Raw genomic sequence first — 14,750 nt, 5'->3', positions numbered from 1 at the left:
GCGAATGGCGCTCCTGGTTTGATTAGCACCTTGTCTTCCCGGGATGAACTCCACTTGATCCTTATGAATATACTGGTTAATTAAAGAAGCCAGACGATTCAATAGAATTTTGGTGAGAATTTTTAAATCACTATTGATGAGAGAGATGGGTCTGTAATTGCTAACCTCTTCTGGGTTTTTGGTATTACTGCAATATAGGTAGTGTTAAGATTAGGATCAAGTGGGGTTCCCTGCATCTTTGTATTAAGGAATTTAGTCAGGAAGGGGGACAGAGTAGAGTAGAATGTCTTATAGTAGGGATTTGATAGACCGTCCGGACCCAACGGTGAGCCCGCCTTAAGGGCTTTGATAACTGCCTGAACCTCCTCTTCTGAGAAGGGGGCTTCCGGTATGTCTCTATGGTCTGCAGATAGAGAGGGGATAGGGAGGGCACCAAGATACTCCGAGATGAGAGTTGTGTAGTTGGTGTCATGGGAGCTGTATAATTTGGAATAAAAGTCATGAAAGACCTCGAGGATTTTTGTTGGGTTAGCTGAGGCGCCTTGTCCTGGGATTCTAATCTTGGGCATAATGAAGGAACGGAATTTAGGTGTAAGTTTAGAAGCCAGACTGGACCCCAATCTATCTCCCTGGGTATAGAATTTGTTTTCGCTCCACCTTATTTGTTTTTCAGCCTTAACTGTGAGGGCAAGGTTGAGATCCAGTCTGGCTTTGTCAAGTTGAGTCCTCAACGAGGGAGAGGTGTGTCTTTTGTGTCAGGAACTCAAAGAGGAATATTCATCATCTAATCTCTTTATGTCTGCTTCCCTTTCTCGTTTTATTTGAGTGGTCATTTTTATAATTTACCCTCTCATAAACGTTTTGTGGGCTACCCACAAGGTTTCTGCAGTCTGGTTAAGAGTAAAGTATTCCTTAATGGATCTCTCTAGCATATTTACTCTTACTGGGTCAGAGAGTAGGGATTAGTTTAGTCTCCAATGCCCCATTCCTGGTTTTGGGTGTTGACTATGTAGTGTCATGCATACTAGTGAGTGATCCGATAGAACTGTATCGTGGATTTTTGATGAAACCATGAGAGGGGTAGTGCGGGTCTGGACTAGGAGGTGTTCAATCCTGGAGTATAACTTGTGGGGATTGGAGACGTGGGAAAAGTCGTGTTTACCAGGATTAAGTTCTCTCCAGGCATCAGCCAAGCCCTCAGCATTTATGAGTCTGGCTATCTTAAGGCTCTCCTTGGTTGGGCGGGTGAGTTGCAAAGTGGGGCCTGTTCCTGTGTGACATAGAGAGTGAGGTTTCTGGACTGCTTTGACTCGGTAGAAGTGTAGACCATGCGATTGTCCTTATTGAAAGATAAAGAGGAGTTAAAATATAAGTTTAAGGTATTCTCGCGCAAAACTAAATAACCTAAAACAGAATAAAGACTATGGTTGCAGCAAAACACCGGCAGGGGTACTAACCCTCCCCTAAATGTGTGTAATACTAAATTAATAAGTGGTGTTGCGCTCCAAATAGATAATCAGTGAATAGATATATAAATAAATAAACTGGATAAATTATCTTAGTATCAATAAATAAATAAATAAATAAATAAAATAAATTACATAAAATAGCTAGGTGCCAGTGAATGCATAAGTGCTCAAAAAACTCTGGATAATATATATATCCGCTCAAAATTGATTAGATCAAGATGTGCACCTTCACAGTGCTAACAGTATCCAATCAAGTACAATGTGAACAATCAGTAATCCACGCATAAGAGCATAAAATTAAAGTGAAAAATGTGCAACATCAAAATAAATAATAAATGCAATGCAATAAAAATCCAGTGTATCTTAATCCATAAAGTGCATAAAGTGTAAAAAAATGTAAAAAAATATACAATCAAAGTCCAAACAAGCATCCAATGTGTCTTAGAACTATGGCATCAAAAACAACTGTATTCAATCGTGCAATCTGTGAGTCCATACAGTGCCAAAAAATAAACAAGCTACGTGAACAAAAAGGCTGATTCCACCGGTGCTCTTGTGAATCCTCAGTAATAAGGTGTTCACACACTAGGTGCAATGGCTACCTTACCTCCCTGCTGTAAGGTAAACAGCATTCCAACAAATATAATGTTGCTATCAGCTGGTACAGATACTGTAGGTAGTTCCCTCTGGGTGCTCAGCCGTAAATCATAAGCAATATTCATAGAAGAAAAAAGGGGGAGGCTCCAATGGTGAAGTAAGTAATAAAGGTTTCTATTTTATTAAATAAAGGACATAGTCCTGGGTACTCACATTTAATGGCATAAAAGCACACAGTATACAACAAACGAGCGCCGCGCTCGTGCTCCGGACGTCACTTCCGGTGTCCTCGCTCTCCTATAGTGTTCCTACGCGTATCGTCACTAGTCATGTGACTTCATCAGGGAATAACAACTAGCGTGACGACAGATGTTTAAATAGTGTCAACAATTAGCGGCCATTTTCTTGTAGCCCGCAACCCATAATCATGCCGGTAATTGTTGATCACAACCGCGGCCATTTTCTTGTGGATAATATAGATGTAATGAGGATTAAACATCCAACCGGTCACTGGCAGCCATTTTCCTGTAGCCAGCAATACATAGTCATCATAATGACCATGGGCTACACCCGCGGCCATTTTCTCGTGGATAATTAAGTATATTCACATTCATGACCATAGACTACACTCGTGGCCATTTTCCTATAGATGATATGGAATGACCAGGCGAACGGACACCCGCTATGTTAACAGAATAGGCAATGCAGATGAAGACTGAATTACCTATAATGCACCTCTATCCGGTAAATTAGTACTTTAAAATTGGCAATACACAAAGAAGGTAATAATGTATGCCATTATGCACCAATCAAAGAAGACATTTCTAAAACCAGTAATTCAATCATTGGCGCTAACTGCACTAAAAACCGCATTAAAAGGTATCAGGAATAAGAATTTTTTTAAATTATTTTTTATTTTTTAAAACTAAAAAAAGAGAAAAATAAGCTAAGATCGGTTAAAAAAATATCACTAATAGGGCAATAAAAGCAGCAACAGATGGCCATCTTTTTAAAGGGTAGAATCAATACAGGGATCCAAAACCATTTGTTATGGATCACCATAGGCTCGTATGGTCCTAACAGGTGCCCGCACCAACCTGAAACGAACCATGAGCAACAAGAGAAAGAAAAAATCTATAAATAAATAAAATCCTACTCCCAATATGTCAATCCCCATAATATAAAAAAAGGGGAAAAAGGGAAACAGTTTACAAGGTAAAAATATCTAGTTTTTTTCTCCCAGGGGACACCGGAAATGAAGTCTGAAGCGAATAACAAATGGTTTTGGATCCCTGTATTGATCCTACCCTTTAAAAAGATGGCCATCTGTTGCTGCTTTTATTGCCCTATTAGTGATATTTTTTTAACTGATCTTAGCTTATTTTTCTCTTTTTTTATTTTTAAAAAATAAAAAATATTAAAAAAAAATGCTTATTCCTGATACCTTTTAATGCGGTTTTTAGTGCAGTTAGCGCCAATGATTAAAATACTGGTTTTAGAAATGTCTTCTTTGATTGTTGCATAATGGCATACATTATTACCTTCTTTGTGTATTGCCAATTTTAAAGTACTAATTTACCGGATAGAGGTGCATTATAGGTAATTCAGTCTTTATCTGCATTGCCTATTCTGTTAACATAGCGGGTGTCCGTTCGCCTGGCCATTCCATATCATCTATAGGAAAATGGCCACGAGTGTAGTCTATGGTCATGAATGTGAATATACTTAATTATCCACGAGAAAATGGCCGCGGGTGTAGCCCATGGTCATTATGATGACTATGTATTGCTGGCTACAGGAAAATGGCTGCCAGTGACCGGTTGGATGTTTAATCCTCATTACATCTATATTATCCACAAGAAAATGGCCGCGGTTGTGATCAACAATTACCGGCATGATTATGGGTTGCGGGCTACAAGAAAATGGCAGCTAATTGTTGACACTATTTAAACATCTGTCCTCACGCTAGTTGTTATTCCCTGATGAAGTCACATGACTAGTGACGATACGCGTAGGAACACTATAGGAGAGCGAGGACACCGGAAGTGACGTCCGGAGCACGAGCGCGGCGCTCGTTTGTTGTATACTGTGTGCTTTTATGCCATTAAATGTGAGTACCCAGGACTATGTCCTTTATTTAATAAAATAGAAACCTTTATTACTTACTTCACCATTGGAGCCTCCCCCTTTTTTCTTCTATGAATATTGCTTATGATTTACGGCTGAGCACCCAGAGGGAACTACCTACAGTATCTGTACCAGCTGATAGCAACATTATATTTGTTGGAATGCTGTTTACCTTACAGCAGGGAGGTAAGTTAGCCATTGCACCTAGTGTGTGAACACCTTATTACTGAGGATTCACAAGAGCACTGGTGGAATCAGCCTTTTTGTTCACGTAGCTTGTTTATTTTTTGGCACTGTATGGACTCACAGATTGCACAATTGAATACAGTTGTTTTTGATGCCATAGTTCTAAGACACATTGGATTCTTGTTTGGACTTTGATTATATATTTTTTTACATTTTTTTACACTTTATGCACTTTATGGATTAAGATACACTGGATTTTTATTGCATTGCATTTATTATTTATTTTGATGTTGCACATTTTTCACTTTAATTTTATGCTCTTATGCATGGATTACTGATTGTTCACATTGCACTTGATTGGATACTGTTAGCACCGTGAAGGTGCACATCTTGATCTAATCAATTTTGAGCGGATATATATATTATCCAGAGTTTTTTGAGCACTTATGCATTCACTGGCACCTAGCTATTTTATGTAATTTATTTATTTTATTTATTTATTTATTGATACTAATATAATTTATCCAGTTTATTTATTTATATATCTATTCACTGATTATCTATTTGGAGCGCAACACCACTTATTAATTTAGTATAAAGAGGAGTTAATTGATGTTCCGGAAGGAGGAAGAGAGAAGAGAGGTTTAGAGAGAGGAGTAGAGGAAGGCAATGTTCTTCCCCCCTGGGTAAAAAGACACCCGGGGCAGAGAAACTGGACAAAAAGGCTCTCCCACACTTAGAAGTGCAGGGAATCAAAAAAAAAAAAAGCTCCATACCAAACAAGGCTTGGAGAGCCTATCCCCCCGAATCCAGAAGGAATCAAAGGGATAGGAGGATGCGCATGTGTACCACCGCAGACCAGGGCACCCTGGGTCTGAGGGAGTGTAGAAATGAGCAACATAATATTCAAACAGCCCTGTAAATTAGATTCTTGTCAGACAGGAGTAAGGCATCAGATCAACCAAAGTTGACAACGTTTAACCATGTTCAGGAAGGTTTCTACAACCCCCAAAAGTCTCTTGAACCTCCCCATCTCTCCCCCACCCCAAGGGGTAAGGCGAAAGGGGAACACAGGGAAGGAGAGTGTCGTGTCCTCCCATCTGGATCCCAGAGGAGAAGATGTTGCATATGGGACGTTGGTGTATCCTCCATAGTCTTGCTTGAAGAATTGTGTTCAGTAGTCACGTAGCCAAAGCTGGTAGAGGTGAATGTGCAACCATAAAGTTAGAGGGACCAAAGGCAGTCTTGGGAAGCAGAACTCGAAGATAATCAGGAATTAAGGCAATTCTATTAAAGAGTGGAAAAACTCTGAGGAATGTCATTTAGTTGGGGAGAAAGAAAACACGACATTTCTGCGTCGAGATGACAGTCAGGGAGGACTGTTTTGGGCCGATCTACGTGTCTTGGATTTATTCCATAGGGGATTCAGCAGATGTAAAAATTGAGTTATTACTGTATTAATAACTATATTTCAATAATTCATATTAATGAGGAAAGTTCCAAGAAAATCCGTTCAGTTCTCGTGTAAAAACTCCAAAATTGATTTAATAATAAAAATAGCAAAATATTACAAAAACAGTGTCAAAATGTAGAATATAAAATAGCATCGATAAGCTTCTTATTCTTGAAATGAAGATTGTATAAATGTATCTTTGTGTGTGTGTGTGTGTGTGTGAGAAGGTTCGTCAGCCTCCTCCAATGTCTCCTCGTGTCTGCCGGAGTGCAAGTCTGCTCTCTTTACTAACTTATTACTCCTACAACTAAACCCCCACCCTTTTCCCAATTAAGGATGGTTGAAAGTTCCTCTGAGCTCTGTTCTTCCACAGAAAGCCCGCAAATTCTGAATGAGCAAGTTCGCTCCCACCTCATCCAACAGGATGTTGAAATACAAAACCATCTCTAATCAAAACATTCCATTGGGATAGCAAATATGTATATATATATTTCACTTTATCCATATCTAGAATATATAATGATATACATAAGCAAGTCAATCATTCTCAAAAGACCCAAACCATTTATAAATTTTAATATTCTATCAGCGGGCTCACTGGTGGCGGGCATTTGTTCGAGCCCATGGGAGGGCACGAGATTTCCATGTCCGCATCTTGGGTGTTCACTTTCAGCTTCATAGTTCATAGTTCATAGTTAGCAAGGTTGAATAAAGACACTAGTTCATCCAGTTCAACCTGAGTGAGTGTCTACCCCTATCCCTGTACATTGCACACTCACATTAGTCCCTACCCTCAAGGAGCCCACAATCCAAGGTTCCCATTCATATACTAGGGCCAATTTTGGACAGAAGCCAATTAACCTACCTGCATGTCTTTGGAGTGTGGGAGGAAACCAGAGTACCTGGAGGACCTGGAGGCACAGGGAGAACATGCAAACTCCAGGCAGGTAGTGTCGTGGTTGGGATTTGAACGAGTGACCCTTTTTACTGCTAGGTGAGAGTGCTAACCACTACACCACTGTGCCGCCCAAGCTTGAGGAGCAGGGTTTCACCCGCCGCAAAATTGGAGAAGGAGTAATCTTGGCCTCTAGATCAGAATTTCACTGCGAATGGAAAGGCCCATCTGTACTTTATTTCCTTCTTTGCTAGAGCTTGTAGAAGTGGTTTCAGAGTCCTTCTGCGCGTTGTATAGTTGAGGGAGCGAGGTCGGCAAAGATTTGCACAGAGTGCCCTTGGCATGTCACCTGAGGGAGAGCCCATGCTTGTCTCATGACTGCCTCCTTTACTGTGGAAAAATTAGGTTTGATGATGAGATCCCTGGGTGTGCCGTCCTTTCTGGGGGGGCCAAGTGATCTATGAGCCCTATCTAGCTCCAGTCGGTGTGCTGGGATATTCGGGAACAGTGTTTTCATAAGGTCCTTTTTTGCCGAAGTGACGTCTTGGATGGATTCAGGTAGACTTCTGATCCTAAAGTTGCACCTCCTGGATCTGTTCTCCAAGTCATCAATGCAGAACATAGCAGAGTCCAATTGATCTTGGAGGGTAGAAATGAGGTCAGAATTTTGGTGTGCGGTTGCATTAGTCTGGTCTAACTTTTTTCAATGGTGTCAATTCTAGACCTTATATTCTGGAGGTCTGCCTTGATCCCCCCGGTGATTTTGGCAGCTGTGGAGGCTAAGCCCCTGTCTAGAAGAGTAGATAATTTGAGGCAGAGTTCTTCCATATTAAAATGCTGGTCCCTGGCGGGGGAATCATAGTGGAGAGAGTCAGTGTGTGCGGCCATGACAGGCCCTGCAGGGGAAAATGGAGGGTCTCCAAATGAATGTCCTAGGAGCGACTCTGTGGAGGCTGGGGAGGGTAGCATCTCCTGCTGGCAGAGTCCTTGTTGCCCGGGGGATAGTGTAGGTGTGCTGGGGAGATGACTTGCCTGTGGTCAAGCTGCGTGTCTATGCTAGAGACATGAGGCAGGCTTGCAGAGTCTGCAGCTGCAGCCATCTTGGTACACCCAGGTCGGGTGGAGGCTGTGAAGATTTCCAGATTTCGCCTGGGGACCCCGAACGGACATGCAGGGGGTGATCTCTGCGGGGGGCTGTTCGCCACAAAATTGCGGGCTTGTGATGGCTCTGGCCAGTGCTGTGGGTGCTGCTCAGTCTGGGTTGGCGCGGAGCTCCGTGACTAGGCATCCATCACGGATCTCTCATGCATGCGCATTCATTGTATCCTATTCTAATACTCAATTAGTGTGTGGTAGCCTTTGAAACATTCGCCAGTGCAGAGGCCAGGTTGGTCAGGACAGGAGGGACAATAAAAGCGGGTGTCACGCCTAAATCCGTGTTTACTGCAGACACGACATCTTCTTTGGGGTGTTCTTTGGGAAGGGGTACCAAAGAGTGCATAAGGAAAATGCCGGCTCACTTAATTTGCGTTGGGAAGTTGGGCAAGAGCACTGTCTGGAAACAGAAGGGCTCTGATGATCTCTTCCTGTAATTTAAGGAAGAATCCAGTCCATCCTGAAGCTTTGTATAACACAAAAGTGTTCAGCAAACAAAGCCAATTGAAATAAATAAACAGACACTTTTTTGTACCAGTGTCTGGTCTTACGGGCAATTAGGTATGGCGCCAACAACTGGTCGTTGAGGTCCACCTCTCCCATGTTATGGTTGTATACATGGACACAGAGGGGTTTCTCCACAACACCAGTCACCATAGGAATTTGGACTGCCGTGTCTGCGAGAAGCGAGGACATAACGAAAAAATTCTGAGAATCCCTCCACTTCACTGCTAGTAAATTACTACACTTCAAGCAGGCTTGGGGGAAGCCCCGGTGATTATATCGCACAATGCCACATGCGCAAATTCCATAATAAAAAAGGTGGCTAGAAAGTGGCACGCTTTTGTGATAATTGTCCATGTACAAGTGGTACCCCTTTCTGAATAAGGGTGACACCAAGTCCCACTATCTTACCAGTGCTCCCTATGTAGTCTGGGCAGTTCTCTGGCTCTACGTGACTATCTTTTCCCTCGTAAACGATAAATCTATATGTATAGCCTGTTTCCCTGTCACAGAGCTTATACATCTTGACCGTATCTGGCACACCTGCTGGGAAGATACTATTTAATAGATGTTACAGACTCACCCGCAACAGAGGATTTTGGAGAGGACAGAAAGCCAGCCTCTTGCCTTGCGATTATGGTCCCTTGCATTTGGGGGAACGGTGCTATTTGTGAGCTGTATGCCTGGGGACCCCTAAGGTGGTGTTACTTTGGATTCAGGTCCATGTCCCCCCCAAGACACACAGACTCTAGATATGTATATGCAATATTAGCAACAGTTACTGAATCATACTGTTGGGACACAAACTGTTAGATGCTAATATCATCAACTCCTGCCACCTGTCTGTTGTCTTATATAATGTAAATTAGTCTAGTCTGGCTTGACACAGAGTATTTCACTATTGTTGTTTGTGTTAATTAACATGCTAATTATATAGTTGTCTGCTATATGTTTACTAGAGGGGCGGGCGGGGGGGGGGGATTATCCAGGAGACAGCCTACCTTGTTATCTAACCCCTAGTGTATAAAAAGACTGTATTCTGGTTCTAATAAAGAGTACATGTGAGCAGCTAAGCAAGTCTCATCTTGTTTTGTGCTTGGGAGTGGTTGGAATATCTGATATCTATATTCAGACTGGGAGGAAGTGGTATATGACGAAAGCACTCAAGCGGAGTGTAGGGACGTTTCGTCACAATAGACAAGCAGCCAGAAAACTTAATCAGGGACTCATCAACGCAGAAAACTTGATCGGGAGTAAAGAAGGCTGCAAAATGTTGGTTCAAGTGGTTTACGAGAGGCCAAATTTTGTAGAGCCGATCAAATCCAGGGTCACCCCGAGGATGACAGAGTTCATTGTCATTGAAGTGCATATACCATAAGATGTGCTTGTATCGTGTCCTGTCATGGAGGTAGAGAACAAGGGCATATGATGAATTGGGTCAGTGGACCAATATGACCGCAACTCATTCTTTTTAGTTATGTCCATGAGGGATTGGTTTCCAATCTCTGGCAAGTGTCAGCTGGGGATTAGCGCGATGAATTGACCAGCATACAAATTGCTTTGGCCCACAATAGATCTTTATGCCCCATACACACGAGCGGAATTTCCGTCTGAAAAATCTTGGATGGTTTTTCAGACGGAATTCCGCTCAAGCTTGGCTTGCATACACACGGTCACACAAAAGTTCTCAGAACTTTCGACCACCAAGAACGTAGTGATGTACAACACTACGGCGAGCTGAGAACATGAAGTTCAATGCTTCCAAGCATGCGTTGTATTCTTGTGTGTTTTTTTGTGCGTCGGAATTGCATACAGATGATTGGAATTTCCGATAGGAAATTTTTCTAATGGAAAAATAGACAACCTGCTCTCAATCTTTTGCTGGCGGAAATATCACCAGCAAAAGTCTAATGGAGCATACACACGTCCGAACAAAAACTCCCATCAGACTTTTGCTGGTGGAATTTCCACTCGTGTGTATGGGGCAGTAGAGATCTTCAGTGAAAAACAGTGAATAAAAATCAAGTGACGTAAAATCAACTGTTTCCAACTAAATTCCGGTTTGGCCAGTGAATGGGGGAAATACGGGTGCTGCAGAAGTGGTGCGCTCCTAATTAGGATTGGCGAATGGAGCAGGAAGGGCACTATGGGCTTGATGGGCCTGTGTTTGTCTTCTTCTTGGTGGCAGCAGGACACTACTCATGCTTGCCACCTCGCCAGCTTGAACTGCACTTATGGGACTCGCCACGTCACCAAGTGTTACTGCAGTGCCGGATGTACAACCAGGATGTACTAGGCTGGTGTTGCTTGCCAGTTCAACAGAAGGATGAGCAGCACTAGTACTGGCTCTCTGCTCCATACAAGGGACCTGCAGTTCTTGCACCTCAACGACAGCAGAAGAATGGGGTCTGGTACTCCTGACCTTGGCAGGGACCACAACGCCATCGTCAGAGTGCCACTGCTGTCTACAGGTTCGTATTCTGAGCCTTAATCTGACAGACGAATGACTTCCACTTCACTACCTGTCATGCTCAGAAATGTGTAGGCCTCTTTACTGCTGTACCTTCAATTTAATATTTTGGTCTCTAAATTTACTGGTACATTAGTGAGACTCACAGGTAAAAAAAGGTCTGACTGATTCAACGACTGTTTCAAACGCTACCAAAAAAACTGTTAGCTTTCGCAGGGATCAGGCCTGACTCTGCGAACCCTGCAATTGTGTTTAGTGTTTTGTAAGTGACAGTGGTCAATTGATACTGCACTTGGGTGGGCTGGGCAGAGGGACTAAACGCAGGTGCTAGCAGGTATCTGGGCCAATTCCACTAACACTGCATTTTTGGGAACCCTAAACTGCTGAGGATGCTAGTATAGATCTGATCAGATCAGATATTGATCTGTTCAGACACTATACTACTAAAGAGAGGTATATGGTGTGCGTGAGGGTGTTAGCACTACTGGCATTGATCTGACACTGCCTGGGGTGATGCAGACCCTATCTGATGCTAAAACCTAACTTTGATCACCCGCCGGGTGATCAGGGGGTAAAACCTTTATTGGGTAAAATACAATGGGTGCCCCGGCGCTATGAAAAAATCTAGCTAAACTGTGTCACCCGTGACACTTACAGGTGACAGGGGGTAATCAATGGGTTAAACCTTTTTTGGGGGTGTTAGGAGGGGTCCCTAGACCTATATGGGGCTAATACTAATTGCCCTAACGCTGATTTTTGTCACTAATGATACTAATACAGCAATAAAAAAAATATGATTGCTTTTCTGGGTGACACGGTGACAGGTGGTGAAGGGGTTAACAGGGGGGTGATCGGGATGAATTGTGTGTCTACATGACCTGGTGCCTACATGACACTGGTGTCAGTGTAGTGTTGTGCAACTCACTTTTAGATGTCATCTCTCCTCGGTCTGGAACAGAAATAACCAAGATGAGAGATGACGTATAGCTACGACGCTTTGCACAGCCATACCAACCTGCCACAGTACAATTGCAGCGGCTGGTCCGGAACCGGTTAAGAAGCCCTCCTGTTCTTCCACTTATTACCTGTATTAACTACACCTGTTTGAACTTGTTATATGTATAAAAGACACCTGTCCCCACACTCAAACAGACTCCAACCTCTCCACAATGGCCAAGACCAGAGAGCTGTGTAAGGACATCAGGAATAATATTGTAGCCCTGCACAAGGCTGGGATGGGCTACAGGACAATAGGCAATCATCTTGAACAAAAAAATCCACTAGGTAATCAGCTTGGTGAAAAGACAACCGTTGGCACAATTATTAGAAAATGGAAGAAGTTCAAGATGATGGTCAATCTCCCTTGGTCTGGGGCTCCATGCAAGTTCTCATCTTGTGGGGCATCAATGATCATGAGGAAGGTGAGGGATCAGCCCAGAACTACATGGCAGAACCTGAAGAGAGCTGGGACCAAAGTCACAAAGAAAACCATTAGTAACACACTACGCCGTCACGGATTAAAATCCTGCAGCGCATGCAAGGTAGGGGGACCTCAAGTCAGCACATGTCCAGGCCCGAAGTTTGCCAATGACCATCTGAATGATCCAGAGGAGGAATGGGAGAAGGTCATGTGGTCTGATGAGAAAAAATAGAGCTTTTTGGTCTAAACTCCACTCGCCGTGTTTGGAGAAAGAAGAAGGATGAGTACAACCCCAAGAACACGATCCCAACTGTGAAGCATAGAGGTGGAAACATCATTCTTTGGGGCTGCTTTTATGCAAAGGACACAGGACGACTGTGCCGCATAGAGGGGAGGATGGATGGGGCCATGTATCATGAGATCTTGGCCAACAATCTCCTTCCCTCAGTTAGAGCATTGAAGATGGGTCGTGGCTGAGTCTTGCAGCATGACAACAACCCAAAACACACAGCCAGGGCAACTAAGGAGTGGCTCCATAAGAAGCATCTCAAGGTCCTGGAGTAGCCTAGCCAGTCTCCAGACCTGAACCTAATAGAAAATCTTTGGAGGGAGCTGAAAGTCTGTATTGCTCTGCGACAGCCTCAAAACCTGAAGGATCTGGAGAAGGTCTGTTTGGAGGAGTGGGCCAAAATCCATGCTGCAGTATGTGCAAACTTGGTCAACTACAGAAAACGTCTGTAATTGCAAACAGAGGTTTCTGTACCAAATATTAAGTTCTGCTTTTATGATGTATCAAATACTTATGTAATGCAATAAAATGCAAATTATTTACTTAAAAAATCATACAATGTGATTTTCAGGATTTTTGTTTTAGATTCCGTCTCTCACAGTTGAAGAGTACCTGTGATAAAATTACAGACCTCTACATGCTTTGTAAGTAGGAAAACCTGCAAAATCGGCAGTGTCAAATACTTGTTCTCCCCACTGTATATGGAATAATACATGTGTCAGTACCTGCACTCCAAGGATCCCAAAAATGATGAAGAAGGCACAACAAATCAGTACAATATTTCCAATTGGTTTTAAAGAAGATATTAAGGTTTCCACCACCAGCTTCAAGCCTGGAGCTCTGCTGATTACTCTGAATCAAAGGGAAAAAAAATGAATAGTAATGAATTCCTCTATTGTTAATAGTAATCTATTGTAAAAAAAAATGTATTATTTATAATGTCACATACTGTATTGAATCATAAATATTGCATGTCCTACACCATTGTAAACCTGATTTTCCCATTTTCCCAAGTGGTAGATCACATACTGTAGGTTTTATTTCAGACACAGTATTAAGGCATAGTTAGTTATACCTAAAGCCGCATACACACTATCAGTTTTTCTGCTGAGTTTTTCCTTCAGACTTACCAAAACCATATAATATGAGGTCAAACCTGTTTCAATTTGTATGTAATCAGGCAGGCCCTTGCACTACATGGTTTTGGTAAACCTGAAGGAAAAACTCAGCAGAAAAACTGATAGTGTGTATGGGGCTAAAATGATATGGACTTGTATGTTAACGCAGCAAACAAAGGCCTCATGAACACTGGTTTATTGTAAATGCCATTTATCCTGACAGGACATCATTAAAAACAAACCTAAGCCGCATATTTTTGAATGCATTTAGGCACGTTTAGCGGCATTTGGGCATTTAATTGGCTATAATTTTAATTTATTCTGGCCATTGAAATAAGTAATCACTCAAGAGCTAAACATGCCTAGTGCTTAGTCGCATTTAGATGCGTTTAGCCGTTTTTGGCATTTTCTTTTTATGCCCAAAAGTTCCTCCCCCAAACACGATTCTTCCATGTTGGAGCACACTTCAGATTTAATAAAGTATTTTTTTTTTCACAGGGCTATGTGTTTAGCTTTGTGTTTAGTTCACTTTGCACTGTATAGTACACTGGTTAGGGGCCCCTAAAACCAGTTTACTAAGTGCCACCTTTGCCACCTGGCTGACGAAGAGTTTAGTGCTCATCAGCATTGGGCACTGGTGCTATAGAGTGAGATTCCCATATTATGGGGGGGGGATACCCATCTCAAAGCACTCTTCAAAGCTGAAGGCATGTAAGCCGGTTGGAGCACAGTAGCAGAGCTAAATGCACACCGCTCCCTTGCTATAGGGGAACCATATATCTGAAATGAACTATTTTTTAATACAGTAGGTGCTCTTTGCTACTTTGTAATAATATATATAGTATATATATATTGTGTATGGAAAAGAGGTGGTAAAGAAGGCACCCCCTCCTGCGTGCCAGAGGTAAATAAAAAATATGATTGTTATAGGCAACGGATGCATTTTGCTTTTAGATACCTTTAAACAAATCAAACCCATTATTTCTAAGAGGACTGTATTCTGGTAACTATACAGTTTTAATAAGCTTGTTATATTTAGGAATGCAAATAGAAAAAAATACAGTGCA

At 42.3% G+C, this 14,750-nt stretch overlaps 1 protein-coding gene across 1 annotated transcript in view; it reads right to left on the bottom strand.

Annotated features, from left to right (window-relative positions):
- LOC143959353 (voltage-dependent T-type calcium channel subunit alpha-1I-like) overlaps positions 1–14,750 on the bottom strand; it is a gene marked incomplete at its 5' end in the record, with an annotated part of 1,248,755 nt that overhangs the window by 1,233,001 nt on the left and 1,004 nt on the right. The window contains one exon of the mRNA XM_077468015.1: positions 13,291–13,417. Coding sequence (XP_077324141.1) covers positions 13,291–13,417 — 127 coding nt within the window. The remainder of the gene's footprint in view (positions 1–13,290; positions 13,418–14,750) is intronic.

The sequence above is a fragment of the Lithobates pipiens genome, unplaced genomic scaffold (assembly GCF_037356315.1).
Source record: "Lithobates pipiens isolate NorthernLeopardFrog02 unplaced genomic scaffold, aLitPip1_a1.2 Scaffold_71, whole genome shotgun sequence".
NCBI lineage: Eukaryota > Metazoa > Chordata > Amphibia > Anura > Ranidae > Lithobates > Lithobates pipiens.
Note: the sequence above shows the minus strand (reverse complement) of the source record. Positions and strands in the feature narration are given on the sequence as shown.